The 15,708-nt window shown below is 53.5% G+C and overlaps 1 protein-coding gene across 1 annotated transcript in view; it reads right to left on the bottom strand.

The window, feature by feature from the left end:
• The window catches only part of PPP1R21 (protein phosphatase 1 regulatory subunit 21), a 383,731-nt gene extending 368,355 nt beyond the window's left edge, over positions 1-15,376 (bottom strand). The window contains exon 1 of the mRNA XM_086927763.1: positions 15,084-15,376. Within this exon, the coding sequence (XP_086783889.1) occupies positions 15,084-15,137 (54 nt within the window). The 5' untranslated portion in view covers positions 15,138-15,376. The remainder of the gene's footprint in view (positions 1-15,083) is intronic.
• Between the last annotated feature and the right edge of the window lie 332 nt (positions 15,377-15,708).

Here is a 15,708-nt window from a genome sequence, read left to right on the forward strand (position 1 = left end):
CGGATTGCACCTGATGGACTAGAGTTGGTGTCCCGGGGAGCACACACTGCGCCCCAGAGAGTGAGGCGTGGCCAGGGGAAGGTGAGAGGCGCTATTGGGGAGGGAGTTGTGAGGTGAATGAAAATGAGGGAGGGATGGTGAAGAAAGATAAAGAACCAGGGGAGTGGGGTACACGGGAGGGGCTGGTGTGCTGTGAGTAGCGGGGGAATGCACAGTGCGATTAAGGGTAAGGGGCAGTGGTAAAAGGGGAGGGAATCAGGGAAAGATCAGTGGGAGGAAAGACATAAGACCTGCTAAAGGGGGTGGGGGGGAGCAAACATTGACATAAGAGGAGGGGGTTGGATGGAAATTCGTGGCTTGAGGGGAAGCACCTGCGGTAGAGAATGTTCGAGTTTCCGAGCCCATAAGGAAGTTGCTGATCTTGTCTTTGGGGGTTTTCTTTGCATTCGGGTACCTGTGCTCTGATGAAAACCTCGACAACGATGCCAACAAGTTCCAGAATGCATTGTAAAACACTTGGACTGGTTCATCTGCACCGACTTTAAAGGTGAGTCTTTGGTGTGTCACAGAAGGAAGAGATTAGGAAACCCCAAAACGCAGCAAGCACCGACCGGTGCAAGAGTGGTGCACTTGACTGATGCTGCCGATCTTTCGCCTCCGGGCGGGTGCAGCTTTCACGTATGCTGAGCATCGAGTGACACTTGCCGTGCGGCCTCTCTCCTGTGCCTGGCAGCCTGGACGGAGTTAAGTGACACCCAAACGCAGCAAGCACCGACCGGTGCAAGAGTGGTGCACTGTTGGCTGATGCTGCCGATCTTTCGCCTCCGGGCGGGTGCAGCTTTCACGTAGCCTTCTTCGAGGCTGACTGGGGTGATAGTTGGAGCGGCCCGCCTGCAACGGGGCCGCTCTGGGCACATCAACCTGCCCACGGCACTCCCCTACGCATAGGAGCGACCCGGAGCCCGCCCGCACTCACCGGTTGTCTGAGGCGGCGGCGGCTCCTCTCCGCTGGGCTCTTCTGGGTGACGGTGGCAGGGCTCTCTCCTCGGGAGAGCCTCGCCGGAGGACGGTTCCTTCTTCTTCCCGGCAGGAGCGCGGGGTTGCCTCCCGTCCGCTTCCTGGTTTCTCCTCACTCCAGCAGCCAATCACCGCGCAAGTCGCCCGGCGAGCCTCCCGCAGCCTGAACCAATGGTAGCGCGGCTCCCGGGTGACGTCAGCGGTCGTTCCATCGGCTTCTCCGCGGCCCCGGGGCTGCGGCGGTGATTTTCACGGGCAAAACGGCTGTGCACCAAAAGCGCTCAGGGGAAGCACAGCGCTTCGGACTGACTGACTGCCTGCCTCTATACCGGCCATCCCACAGGAGCAGGAAGGCGGGTGCCCTCAATCCCGGACCAGATTCGGGGGCGTTCCCGGCTTTCGCCTGACGTCGCGTGACGTCGGCAAAAGCCAAAGAATGTCGGGAACGCCCCCGTGTCTGGTCCGGCATTGACGGACAGGCCCCTCGTCCAATGGCAAGGCTCCGTTTACGGAGCCAGCCAATCAAGGACGAGGGCCGACCCAAAGCCACACACACAACTCAAGAGGTTTTTTTGGCACATGCGCAAAGCGCATGGCCAGTCAAAACCTAAAAAGGCACCTCTTTAAAAGACTTATTTGCCAAACCACCAGCGAAAACAATCTAATCAGCCCAGAGAGCTGTCCCCTTCTCAGCCATCCTCCAAAAATCAAAGGCCTACTGGTGCGCATAGTGGCAAGGGCCCCATCACAGAATTGGAACAATGAGTGAACTCCTTAGAGCAAACTTATGACTCCTGGGAAGAAGAACTAGATGGACACCGCCACAAACAAGAATCTGGAGCTTCGCTACCAACTGGAGGATCTGGAAAATAGGTCTTGGTGCTCAGATATACACATCAAAGGAGCTCCGTTCCAAGCGATCCTGAGAAATCTTGAGGAGTTTGTTATTTGACTTTTCCACAACGTGGTCCCGGCCCTTGCAGACCAAGATATCATCCTCAACCGCACCCACTTTGCAGGCCGTCCAGCACCTCCTCTGGCCAAGCACATGACATTTTCACATGCCTCCATTGTTACAAACAGAAAGAGACTATTATGGCAGCGATGCAAGATAAGTCGGTGATTGAGTTTGATGGCTTTAAGGGGTGGTCTTCTTAATGTTATGCCTTGCTATCTGCTGGCATTGTGAGGATCAAAATGGTGGTAATGATACATAACTCTCTCAAAGGGGTGAACGTGCAGGTGCAATTAGCGGGCGTTCCTTTTGGCTCTGCTGCCACTGGCTTGTGGCAAAGTAGTGAGTTCTATTAAGGCCAAGCCAGACCACAAAGACTTCTCCTGCTGGTTGGTTACTGGAAGTACCTTTTAGCTTCTCACAAGGTCTCCCCTCTGGGGAAAAAGACATTGATAACAGTTTAATTCATACATTTTGCTGTGGGATAAAATGTAAGTAAGCATACATTTCATGGTATTGTAGTTGATCTATTACTATGTTTACTATTTTTGTTAAAACTGCCCTACTGGTTCGAAGTGCACTGTGGACATAAAGCCTCTGTGCCCCTATTATGGTCCTCAGTTCCACCATCGTACTAAGTCAGTACCAAGAAGGAACCTCTACTCCTGATAAAGTTAAAGTCATGACCACAGACAGAAACCTACTGCAAAGGAACGAGGACAGCATTTTCCCCTCTCCATTTACCTGAAATTCCACAGCCTCTGCAGCGAGTAGCAGACATAGTCCCCTCTCAGGTATGCTCGTTCCCAAGGTGTGAAGAGCGCAGGAGGAGAAGTTCAATGCTGATTCCTGTATGGCCTGGTACCAGGTGCGGTGGGCACATGTTTGGGGGCGACAAAGAATCTCCTGTGTGCCCAGGGGATCATTTCTCCTTTACGTCATTATAAGGGATTCCTCACCAGACGCCAGCTGTGGTTGAATTCTATTTATACTAAGCACCCTAAAAAGAACTTGACTTTCTTCACTGGCAGGCAGCTCCCCTACCAGTTCTACGGGACTGCTGACTGGCACATGTCTCCGAGCGGGATGAGACAGGGCTCCATTGTACACTGTGACCTAGTACAAAGACGACGCAGAAGGTCAGTGTATCAGACATCCGTGGCTTGGTGAAAGACATCAGTAGTTTTTTAGGTTTCGCCTGGCGTCCGCTGCGCAGCAGCGTTCGCGCAGGCGAAAACTTTTGTGAAGAGTATGGTGCCTTTGTCACGCCTCTCACTTCCATTGGCTAGCTCCATAAATGGAGGCTAGTCATTGGAAGTGAGATCTGTCTGTCATGGTTCGAGGCGATTCGTGGGCGTTCCGCCGATGTTTTTCTCATCCTGCCCCTTTTATCACGTCAGTGCGGCGGTGGGCGGGGTTTATTTTTTTGGTCGTCCATGTTTCCAAAAGAAATTCCGCCGCCGGAGGAAGTCCAGGTCCAGGTAAGTGCTTTGATTGTTCCCGCCCCCCCCTCCCGCTGTCCGTGCCTTTCCCGCCCCCCCCCGCTGTCCGTGCCTGTCCCGCTCGTCTTTTACTCGTCTCGTGTATCCCGTCTTATGTTGCCGGCCCGCCCCCCCCCTCCCGCTGTCCGTGTGCCCGCCCCCCCTCCCGCTGTCCGTGCCTTTCCCACCCCCCTCCCGCTGTCCGTGCCTTTCCCGCCCCCCCTCCCGTTGTCTGTGTGCCCGTCCAACCTCCCTTCACTTGGACGTTCGCTCACATTGTTCAGGTGCTATCTGAAAACTTGACTGTTTAAACAAGCTTTCAATTCTTTATATTAACTCTACCTGAACTTGTGGGTTGTTCTCCTTCTCTTTATACAGAGAGAAAGGAGCGAGTTAGCACTCTAGTTCTTTATTAGATCTATGTGGGAACGTCGTCGGGTCCCTCGGCAGTCCTTCTTCGCTGTTTAGTACTAGTCTTGCTGTCTCGGTTTCCAGCTGGTGTCGCCGCTGTTTCCGCTTCCTGCATCAGTTGTTGCTCAGCAGAAATGGCGTCTGAAGCGGAGGTGGATGTACTCGATGTGGACACTGCCCTGCAACAGTGTTCTGCATGTGAGGTTGCCACGGTATGTGAGGGGGGGAGGGGTGTGTGGAGCTGTCATAGGGAGGTGCAGCTGTCAACATGTTATTCTGAGTCTAGGGAGAGTGCCGGCGAACTAGCATAGCTCCCCACACTGTGCGCTGACAGATAAAGTTGTAGCACTAGTTTGTAGGCACCAACATTCCCATCACCTCCCAGTCCACAGCGAAACCCGTTCCGTCCACCCTTGTGCGCAGAGCACTATCCTTCCACTCATTAGTGTATCATTCATCCACCGACTCTACCTGCCCGCAGTGCCCTTTCTACCAGCCGTCCTGATCCCCACGGTGTGAACCGCAGTATGTTGTATCCAAAGACTGTGAGTCTATAATGCGATATGTCGTCTGCCAGACACATTCGTCAGTTCGCTCCATACCCCCGGTTGCTGCAGTTGTTGGCACCGAGTCTGGAACATGCACTGCCTGCTCGCTCTCTCATGATGGGCTTATGCAAACAGTTATCCGGTACTGTTTTGGCAGACGCACTTTACCACCTTTTAAGCACAAATTGGTATTTTGAAGGTATGACCATCATCCAATGGCCACCTGTTAAATCCATTGTCCGTGCCTTTCCCGCCCCCCCTCCCGCTGTCCGTGCCTTTCCCGCCACCCCCCGCCCGCTGTCCGTGCCTTTCCCACCCCACCTCCCGCTGTCTGTGTGCCCGTCTCCCCTCCCGCTGTCCGTGTGCCCGTCTCCCCTCCCTTCACTTGCTTGTGCGACTTCAAAAGGGGGGTACTTTCTCTACTGGCAAAATGTCCACGTGAATTCCTTGAATGGTGAGACTTTGGCAGAGGTGTTTCCCTACACCACAGAAGGGGAAATGTGTTGTGCTGCATTGTATTGTAGCATCTATATAGTGATTACTAACCCTGTGTCGAGGGCTGATGTGCTTGCCTACATAGGTAGTACACCGTGTACAGGGTTTGGAAGGAAAGGTGGTACGTTTGTTTTTCGATCTCATGTGAAAAGTGTTTTCAGGTCGTGCAGGGCAGGGGTGGGTTGCGCGATGTCCCGCTGTCCGTCCCCCCCCCCCCCCCCCGCTGTCCGTGTGCCCGTCCCCGCCCCCCTCCCGCTGTCCGTGTGCCCGTCCCCGCCTCCCCTCCCGCTGTCCGTGTGCCCGTCCTCCCTCCCGCTGTCCGTGTGCCCGTCCCCCCTCCCGCTGTCCGTGTGCACATCCCCCCTGCCTTCACTTGCTTGTGCGACTTCAAAAGGGGGGTACTTTCTCTACTGGCAAAATGTCCACGTGAATTCCTTGAATGGTGAGACTTTGGCAGAGGTGTTTCCGTACACCACAGAAGGGGAAATGTGTTGTGTTGCATTGTATTGTAGCATCTATATAGTGATTACTAACCTTGTGTCGAGGGCTGATGTGCTTGCCTACATAGGTAGTACACCGTGTACGGGGTTTGGAAGGAAAGGTGGTACGTTTGTTTTTCGATCTCATGTGAAAAGTGTTTTCAGGTCGTACAGGATGACCACCGAGGCGCTGTTATTGTGCTATGGGAAGCAGTGCTTACAGTATGATGGCTTAAGAAGTGTGAGAGACAGGAGTACAGTTTATGGTTTCTAGTATGCCGCCATCTTTGGTCAGCTCTGAGGGTCTCTTTGTGGTATATCTCAGGATCATAGTTCACTAAGCTTTGTATACATATATGATCCTGAGCAGGCATAAGCTGGAGGGAGATTATTGGACGGCCTTCATTACATGAGCAGTGGTGCTGGCTTGGTTGCTGCCATGTCGGTTCAAACCTAAAACAAATTGGGTGGACATAGCTGGTACTCAGGGGAACTTGAAGAAGCGGATGGCAGCTTGCAGTCAGCCAAATAGCCTTAAGTCAAGTGTATAGTTTCCACATATTGACTTAACCCAGCTTTGAGTCTCACATAAGTACTTAGATAAGCGAGCCGCACGGACCCTGCCACATTCCTACACATGGCCTGGAATTGCACACGACTGGACACGTACGGAAATCAGGTTGCGCAGTCTCCATAAAGCAGTGCTTATTGGGCGTTCTTCCAACACCGGAGAAAGGGACACGGATACGATACATTTGCAATGCTGGGCCTGGCTCTGGCAAAATGGCGTATTGCGATTCATTGGATCCTCTCTACGCCCCCCCTATGCTCGATAAATGGAGAGATGATATACGATATAGGATTTACAATGCGGCGCACCATGGGGCCAAAACGGCACAGATGCGTCACGCATCTGTGACGTAAAAGTAGCGCATTGCTTGAGTTGTGTCACAAGCGCAACGCAGCTCCAGCAATGCTCTGGGGGCCTATTCTTTCAATGCTGCCTCAAACCTTATGCCTGCTTCAAGCAGGCGCAGGGTTTTGACGCAGCATTGGCCTATAAGTGACTGAGTGAATTCTTGTAGATTTCACTCAGCCACTTTTAGGAGGCATTCCTGCGCAGGAACGCCCCCCCCCCCGCGCAGGAACGCCTCCTTATGGCGCAGGGCTTTACAACGTGATGCATCTCCCAGATGCGTCACGTTGTTAATACCATGCACCATGGCGCATCGTTTGCGCCGCCGCTGCGTCACAAAAGTGACGCAACGGCGGCGCAAGGGGCTTGTAAATCAGCCCCTTAGTATTTAGTGAAATGTGCATGTAATTTGAACATCACGATGAGTTGTGCAGCCTGTGGATTCTCAACTCGCATTGAGCAGTCTGTGGATGATTAGTTAATAGCAGTCTGGTAAGTAGACTGCGGATGCTTAACGTGAAGTCTGAGGATGCTCAGCTCACAGTCAAGAGTCTGTAGATGCTCAGCTACAGCTCACGGTGAGGAGTCTGCAGATGATCCGCTCACAGTGAGGAGTTTCCAGAGGATCCGCTCACAGTGAGGAGTTTCCAGAGGATCCGCTCACAGTGAGGAGTCTGCGGGTGCTCAGCTCATGGTGAGGAGTCTGCGAATGCTCTGCTCATGGTGTCAGCTCACGGTGAGGAGTCTGCGAATGCTCTGCTCATGGTGAGGAGTCTGCGGGTGCTCAGCTCATGGTGAGGAGTCTGCGGGTGCTCAGCTCACGGTGAGGAGTCTGCGGGTGCTCAGCTCACGGTGAGGAGTCTGCGGGTGCTCAGCTCACGGTGAGGAGTCTGCGGGTGCTCAGCTCACGGTGAGGAGTCTGCGGGTGCTCAGCTCACGGTGAGGAGTCTGCGGGTGCTCAGCTCACGGTGAGGAGTCTGCGGGTGCTCAGCTCACGGTGAGGAGTCTGCGGGTGCTCTGCTCACGGTGAGGAGTCTGAGGGTGCTCAGCTCACGGTGAGGAGTCTGAGGGTGCTCAGCTCACGGTGAGGAGTCTGAGGGTGCTCAGCTCACGGTGAGGAGTCTGCGAGTGCTCAGCTCACGGTGAGGAGTCTGCGAGTGCTCAGCACACGGTGAGGAGTCTGCGAGTGCTCAGCTCACGGTGAGGAGTCTGCGAGTGCTCAGCTCACGGTGAGGAGTCTGCGGGTGCTCAGCTCACGGTGAGGAGTCTGCGGGTGCTCAGCTCACGGTGAGGAGTCTGCGGGTGCTCAGCTCACGGTGAGGAGTCTGCGGGTGCTCAGCTCACGGTGAGGAGTCTGCGGGTGCTCAGCTCACGGTGAGGAGTCTGCGGGTGCTCAGCTCACGGTGAGGAGTCTGCGGGTGCTCAGCTCACGGTGAGGAGTCTGCGGGTGCTCAGCTCACGTGAGGAGTCTGCGGGTGCTCAGCTCACGTGAGGAGTCTGCGGGTGCTCAGCTCACGTGAGGAGTCTGCGGGTGCTCAGCTCACGGTGAGGAGTCTGCGGGTGCTCAGCTCACGGTGAGGAGTCTGCGGGTGCTCAGCTCACGGTGAGGAGTCTGCGGGTGCTCAGCTCACGGTGAGGAGTCTGCGGGTGCTCAGCTCACGGTGAGGAGTCTGCGGGTGCTCAGCTCACGGTGAGGAGTCTGCGGGTGCTCAGCTCGCGGTGAGGAGTCTGCGGGTGCTCAGCTCACGGTGAGGAGCCTGAGGGTGCTCAACTGACGGTGAGGAGCCTGCGGGTGCTGAACTCACGGTGAGGAGCCTGCGGGTGCTCAGCTCACGGTGAGGAGCCTGCGGGTGCTCAGCTCACGGTGAGGAGCCTGCGGGTGCTCAGCTCACGGTGAGGAGCCTGCGGGTGCTCAGCTCACGGTGAGGAGCCTGCGGGTGCTCAGCTCACGGTGAAGAGCCTGCGGGTGCTCAGCTCACGGTGAAGAGCCTGCGGGTGCTCAGCTCACGGTGAAGAGCCTGCGGATGCTCAACTCACAGTGAGGAGCCTGTGGGTGCTCAACTCACAGTGAGGAGCCTGCGGGTGCTCAACTCACAGTGAGAAGCCTGCGGGTGCTCAACTCACAGTGAGGAGCCTGCGGGTGCTCAACTAACAGTGAGGAGCCTACGGGTGCTCAACTCACAGTGAGGAGCCTGCGGGTGCTCAGTTCATGGTGAGGAGTCTGCGGATGCTCAGCTCAGCTCACGGTGAGGAGTCTGCAGATGCTCAGCTCACGGTGAGGAGTCTGCAGATGCTCAGCTCACGGTGAGGAGCCTGCGGGTGCTCAGTTCATGGTGAGGAGTCTGCGGATGCTCAGCTCACGGTGAGGAGTCTGCGGGTGCTCATCTCACGGTGAGGAGCCTGCGGGTGCTCAGCTCACGGTGACGAGTCTGCGGATGCTCAACTCACAGTGAGGAGCCTGCGGGTGCTCAGCTCATGGTGAGGAGGGAGCATGCAGGTGCTCAGCTCACGGTGAGGAGTCTGCGGATGCTCAGCTCACGGTGAGGAGTCTGCAGATGCTCAGCTCACAGTGAGGAGCCTGCGGGGATTAGCTCACGGTGAGGAGTCTGTGGGTGCTCAGCTCACGGTGAGGAGCCTGTGGGTGCTCAGCTCACGGTGAGGAGCCTGTGGGTGCTCAGCTCACGGTGAGGAGCCTGTGGGTGCTCAGCTCACGGTGAGGAGCCTGTGGGTGCTCATCTCACGGTGAGGAGCCTGCGGGTGCAGGAGTCTGGAAAGGTTTAACTCACAGTGAGAGATCTGGACAGCTCAACTCACAGTGAGAAATATGGGACAGCTCAGCTCAAAGTAAGCAATCTGAAAATGCTCAGTTCACAGCCAGAGAGTCTTCGGATGATAATTTCACAGTTAAGAGTTTGTATGTGTTTTGTTCACAGCAAACTGTGAATACACAGCTCATGGAGGGAAGTCTTTGGCTGCTCAGTTCACAGTCAAGAATCTAAGGATACTCTGTTCACACTGATAGGCCTGAGGATGCTGTGAATTAGAAGGATGACTTTGTGGGTTTATTGTGAAGAGTCCGTAATCCTTCAGCTCATAGGAAGGAGTCGGACAGGGATTCCATGGATGCTGCAAATCAGATGCATGGCATTATTATTGTCTTGCTCATAATGTGTACATGGGGATGCTATAGTTCACATTGAGAAGCCTGTAGTGGTCTGGCCCATAATGTGGAGGGCTGGGGTGCTATGAATGTTCTAGCTCATAGCAGGGAGTATGGGAATGTGTTTGCAGAAATGGGAACTCTGTGCACAGGGAGTAGTTAGGAGAATGAGAAGATATGCCAGGAGTTTGAGGTGCTGTTTCACACAGAATAGTCTGAATAATGCTCTCTGCCCACTAAGAACCCAAGCTGTTAAGATGGAGGCAGTAATCTTCGGCAAAAACACCTCACTCTGGGACTCCATCTGGTGGCCTGCCCAACTCACACTCACACTAATGCCGGCAAAGAACATCTGAATAGTTCTTGGCAAACAACTCACCACAACTGGCCAGGTGAATGCAGTCTTAATCTCCTGCTTTCACACTCCACATGTCTTCAAATGGCATTCCACCAACAGAACCGTGAACGCAGCACTCGTCACCAACAAGCCGAACTACAGCAACGCTCTCTATGCTGGCATCAATGCTCAACTGACCATAAGACTCCAGACCATACAAAACTCAGCTGCCAGGCTCACCATCACCTCCCACTGCACACTTACATCACCCTGCACCTCAAAGACCTCCAGTGGCTCCCAATACACAAACAAGCACTCTACACTCACACAAATACAAAGCCTTCTACATTAGCCTCAACAACCGCATAAACTTCAACAAACCTACCAGACACCTCCATTCAACCGAACTCCTACTCTCACACACACACACACACACACACATCCTGGAAACGCAGAACCGGGTCCAGCAGTCGTGCCTTCTCCTACCTCGCTCCTAAAGCCTGGAAAAACCTGCATATCAGGGCTCCTCCTCGGTTAACGAGTTCCACAAGAAACTGGGTGTCTGAGCTCTTCACACCTGACCCTGTCTCAGCCCATACATCTCCTGCTTCAGTGCCAGGATGCCTTCCCGGGTGAGTTGTGTGCTACGCAAATACACATACCATGCTCACAACGAGCAGAATGACTCTCCTGCTTCAGCGCCAGGATATCTTCCCGGGTGAGTTGTGTGCTATGCAAATACACATAACATGCTCACAACGAGCAGTATGACTCTCCTGCTTCAGCGCCAGGATATCTTCCCGGGTGAGTTGTGTGCTACGCAAATACACATAACATGCTCACAACGAGCAGTATGACTCTCCTGCTTCAGCGCCAGGATATCTTCCCGGGTGAGTTGTGTGCTATGCAAATACACATAACATGCTCACAACGAGCAGTATGACTCTCCTGCTTCAGCGCCAGAATGCCTTTCCGGGTGAGTTGTGTGCTACGCAAATACACATAACATGCTCACAACGAGCAGTATGACTCTCCTGCTTCAGCGCCAGAATACCTTCCCGGGTGAGTTGTGTGCTACGCAAATACACATAACATGCTCACAACGAGCAGTATGACTCTCCTGCTTCAGCGCCAGGATATCTTCCCGGGTGAGTTGTGTGCTACGCAAATACACATAACATGCTCACAACGAGCAGTATGACTCTCCTGCTTCAGCGCCAGGATACCTTCCCGGGTGAGTTGTGTGCTATGCAAATACACATAACATGCTCACAACGAGCAGTATGACTCTCCTGCTTCAGCGCCAGGATACTTTCCCGGGTGAATTGTGTGCTACGCAAATACACATAACATGCTCACAACGAGCAGTATGACTCTCCTGCTTCAACGCCAGGATACCTTCCCGGGTGAGTTGTGTGCTACGCAAATACACATAACATGCTCACAACGAGCAGTATGACTCTCCTGCTTCAGCGCCAGGATACCTGCCCGGTGAGTTGTGTGCTACGCAAATACGCATAACATGCTCGCAACGAGCAGTATGACTCTCCTGCTTCAGCACCAGGATACCTTCCCGGGTGAGTTGTGTGCTACGCAAATACGCATAACATGCTCGCAACGAGCAGTATGACTCTCCTGCTTCAGCGCCAGGATACCTTCCCGGGTGAGTTGTGTGCTACGCAGGGCCGGTCCTAGAACTCCTGGGGCCCCGGGCGAAAGAGAAGATGTGAGGCCCCTCTAATTTGCATATATCTTCCAGTCGCAGCCGGCATGACTCGCGGGTGGAGGATCTCGCGGGAGTTCGGAAGGGGTGGGGGGTGGAGAACAGGAAGAAGGCAGCCTCCCTCCCCTCCCCTAAGCCAATCATAATGCTGCAATGGCAGCGTTGTGATTGATCAGGAGGCCGACCAGCCAGGCGCCTATGGGGAGGCCATTTTCTCCATGTAGGCTGCATTGCAGCCTACATAGAGAAAGGCCAGAGTGCGCATGACTGGATTGGCCGAACAGTCAGCGTCCTTAGCAGTTGGCAAGGCAATCCTCTCCTGCCCTAAAACAGACCTGCCCACCCCCAACGAAACACTTCTGCTTTCTCGCAGTGCTAGAAGCAGAAACATAAAATGGACGTTTTAGCATTTTGTATTTCTGCTTTTGCGAGAAAGTAGTGGGGCGTCGCTCCTCCGCCCTAGTGAAGGAGCCGCCCTTGGTAACATCACAAGAAGTGACATCATAGAAAGTGACATCGCAGGACTATTGATCTTATTTGGCATCCCTGAAGAGACCTAACATGGATATCAGTAACATGGACAAAAAGATAAATATACAAATGAAATAAGTCCATATATTTTAAAACTGTTAAATGAATTACATTTGTCTCATTAGATGGAAAAGCTAGGTGCAGGTCTCACAAAGATGTATATTATTGATCACCGGAGTTTCATGACATTTTTGTTGTTGCCGAAAATTCCTGGAGACCAGGAAGGAGGCAGCAAGTGCTTTTAGAAACATAATATATTCGCAAACATGACCCAAAGTCAGCGCTCAATGCGATCTCACCGTTTGCACCGCCCTAGAGCCTCCCTGCTCAAGGGTCCTGTGACCTCAATGATAGAGTCACTGTTGCTCTAGGGTGTGCTGCTTCGTAGGCCTGCCCAAAAGACTTGCGTGGGCTTCAATAGGGATTGTGGTAGACAGGCCTTCAAGGTTAACCCACACTTGCCACTGCTAGGGTTCACCTGCTGGTGCTAAGACACAAGGGCTTCTAAGGTCGTGCGGGTCCTTCCAAGGTCTAGCATGGAAATGTGCTCTCTCTCAGTAGAGTGGTCTGGTGGACTGGTCATGAAAGCTGAACCTGTCTCTCCAGTTCCAAATTCGGCAGCTCTGACCATAGTGCCACATCCTCTCTCCACTGAACACCATACTACCCCACTGAGAGAAACTCGCACTGTCTTCAACTACAACCCAATTGTGCCCCGCTACTAACACCTAGGGGCGACTCATTTCAAATTACGCACTAGACAAGAGCAATATGCTGCCTAAAAAAAAAAGTGACATCATTCTGGAAAAAGCAAACACTCATAAGGAATGTAAGATTAATTAAAGCATGTGAAATATAAGCAGGAACAACATGGTTACCTTAACGCTTTAGCACTTATTCAGAAATGAATGAGTGCTTTTGCATGAAAAGTTAAGGCCATGACTACTGGGCCGGAACGGACCTGCTTCAATGCCCATTGAATATATCCTTACAAAACAAAAGCAATGTGGTTTAAAAAGACCACATTTGTGAATACAGAGCAGTGGTATGCACTTTATTTTCCAGTCCGCCCATCAAGGAGGTATTGTAGTACATCCAGAAATGGTGCACTTCCCCACCCGGGGAAAACAATGCTGTTTAGAGAAAGACAAGAAAACAAAAGTAGCGCTTCACTGGTAAACTCGGTGTAGTGGCACTAATGTGATTTGGGTGTGAATAAAATCAATCTGGCCCCTTTTCGACCCACTCTGTCTTGCTTTAGTTATTTTTGACAATTTGAATTTTTTATTTCTCTCTTTCCCAATGCTGCACTTTGGAAGTGAGAAATGTCACAAAAAGATGACCTTTCCAGCAAAAAAGTTTTTCTTTTTTGGATTCATTTCACAGGGGAACAAATAAAGGAAAGTAAAAGAAAGAGGGAGTAGTGGCTACAAGACGCTGGGAAGGGGGCCCCCACACCCTGACCTTGCAAATTTCTATAGTGCTTAGAGGCCCAGGGAAAGGGGGCCCCACACCTGGACCTTGCAGCTTGCTCTAGTGCTTCGAGGCCCAGGGAAAGGGGTCCCCCTCCCCTGGGCCTGAAGCAGTAACAAGGCCTTTCTTAAAACACTGCCCCAGCACCAGTTTCTCTGGCTGCTCACTCCTCCCCTCACCCACTGCTCCTAACCTGTGTCAGGCTGGTCCTGGAAACAAAGGGGCCTTCAGTCACCTAGCAACAAAATGCAGACAGGGAATGGCTGGTACTTAAGAGAGGTGTTGCCTCCTGACACTCTGAGTCCTAATTGATGGCCCTGCCGCTGTGACTTCCCCACTTTGTTTGTCCCTCCCCCCCACCCTTGCACCCCCAGGAATGCCACCACGCGGTCGGACACCAGACATCTCTGATGTGTATTGTAATGTGTGGGGAGGGGGCCCTGGTGGAGCAGGGGGGCCCCCGGCCTCTCACCTGAGCGCGAGGCCCTGGGCGGCTGCCCATACTGCCCATGCCTAGCGCCGGCCCTGGTGCTACGCAAATACGCATAACATGCTCGCAACGAGCAGTATGACTCTCCTGCTTCAGCGCCAGGATTCCTTCGCGGGCGAGTTGTGTGCTACGCAAATACGCATAACATGCTCACAACGAGCAGTATGACTCTCCTGCTTCAGCGCCAGGATACCTTCGCGGGCGAGTTGTGTGCTACGCAAATACACATAACATGCTCACAACGAGCAGTATGACTCTCCTGCTTCAGCGCCAGGATACCTTCGCGGGCGAGTTGTGTGCTACGCAAATACACATAACATGCTCACAACGAGCAGTATGACTCTCCTGCTTCAGCGCCAGGATACCTTCCCGGGTGAGTTGTGTGCTATGCAAATACACATAACATGCTCACAACGAGCAGTATGACTCTCCTGCTTCAGCGCCAGGATACCTTCCCGGGTGAGTTGTGTGCTACGCAAATACACATAACATGCTCACAACGAGCAGTATGACTCTCCTGCTTCAGCGCCAGGATACCTTCCCGGGTGAGTTGTGTGCTATGCAAATACACATAACATGCTCACAACGAGCAGGATACCTTCCCGGGTGAGTTGTGTGCTATACAAATACACATAACATGCTCACAACGAGCAGTATGACTCTCCTGCTTCAGCGCAGGATACCTTCCCGGGTGAGTTGTGTGCTATGCAAATACACATAACATGCTCACAACGAGCAGTATGACTCTCCTGCTTCAGCGCCAGGATACCTTCCCGTGTGAGTTGTGTGTATGTCTCTCAGTATGAGGGTCTGAGGGCGGAGATAATGCTCAGTGTGAATCTGGTACTGCACTAAACACAGTGAAGATGCATAACTATCACCTGAAACACAGTGATGATACATAGCTATCAGCTGAAACACACTGTACACAGTGACTCTGCAGACGAACAAAGCTCAACAGTGTCACTACGTAGGCTGCTTTCTGCTCCCCAGTGAGTGACACTGAATATTTCGAGCATCCTCCGGTCCCTGTAAAGAGGGAGAGGGGGCTGCCGTGCTGCTCTTACCTTGGAGTATTCCTGTGCCAGTTTCTGGTACTTGCCCTGCAGTTCCGCAGCCATCTCGGCACCCTGTCGTGGCTCTGTCCTGATTGGCGGGCTCTGCCCCTGGAGGGCTCCGGGTTGGGGGTGGCAGGGTCAGCTGGGGCGCTGCATCCCGGCTGCGGTGCAGCCTCGCCGGATGCAGGGTGGGCAGCGCCAGCCTCCTCCTCCCGCGCTGGGTACCGCCCTCCCCACCTCGGCCCCAGTGCGCTGGGAACAGAAGAGGCGAGGGCAGGGCTGAGCCCTGAGCCCACACCTCTTCCGGCTCACACACACTGACGAGCAGGCATCTTCCGGCGCCTCCTGTGAGGCAAAGAGCGAGACAGACAAGAGGAGGAAACTCACGCAGGGAGTGGAGAGAGGCAGCAAAGTATCCCGAGAGATGGGGCGGAAGGTACAGGAAGAGCACAGCGCCTTGACACCGACGCACGAGGAGACTGCAGGGAGTGAATACAGGACGGTGTCAGAGAGACCGCAAACCGGATGACTGTAAAGCCAAGGCTGAAACAGCCACAGAGATAAACAAGAGAAACACCGTGGAAGGAGACTACGGCGATGGGGAGAAACGAAACACAAATGGAGAATGAAGATT

This window comes from Lissotriton vulgaris, chromosome 6 (genome assembly GCF_964263255.1).
Source record: "Lissotriton vulgaris chromosome 6, aLisVul1.2, whole genome shotgun sequence".
Classification (NCBI taxonomy): domain Eukaryota; kingdom Metazoa; phylum Chordata; class Amphibia; order Caudata; family Salamandridae; genus Lissotriton; species Lissotriton vulgaris.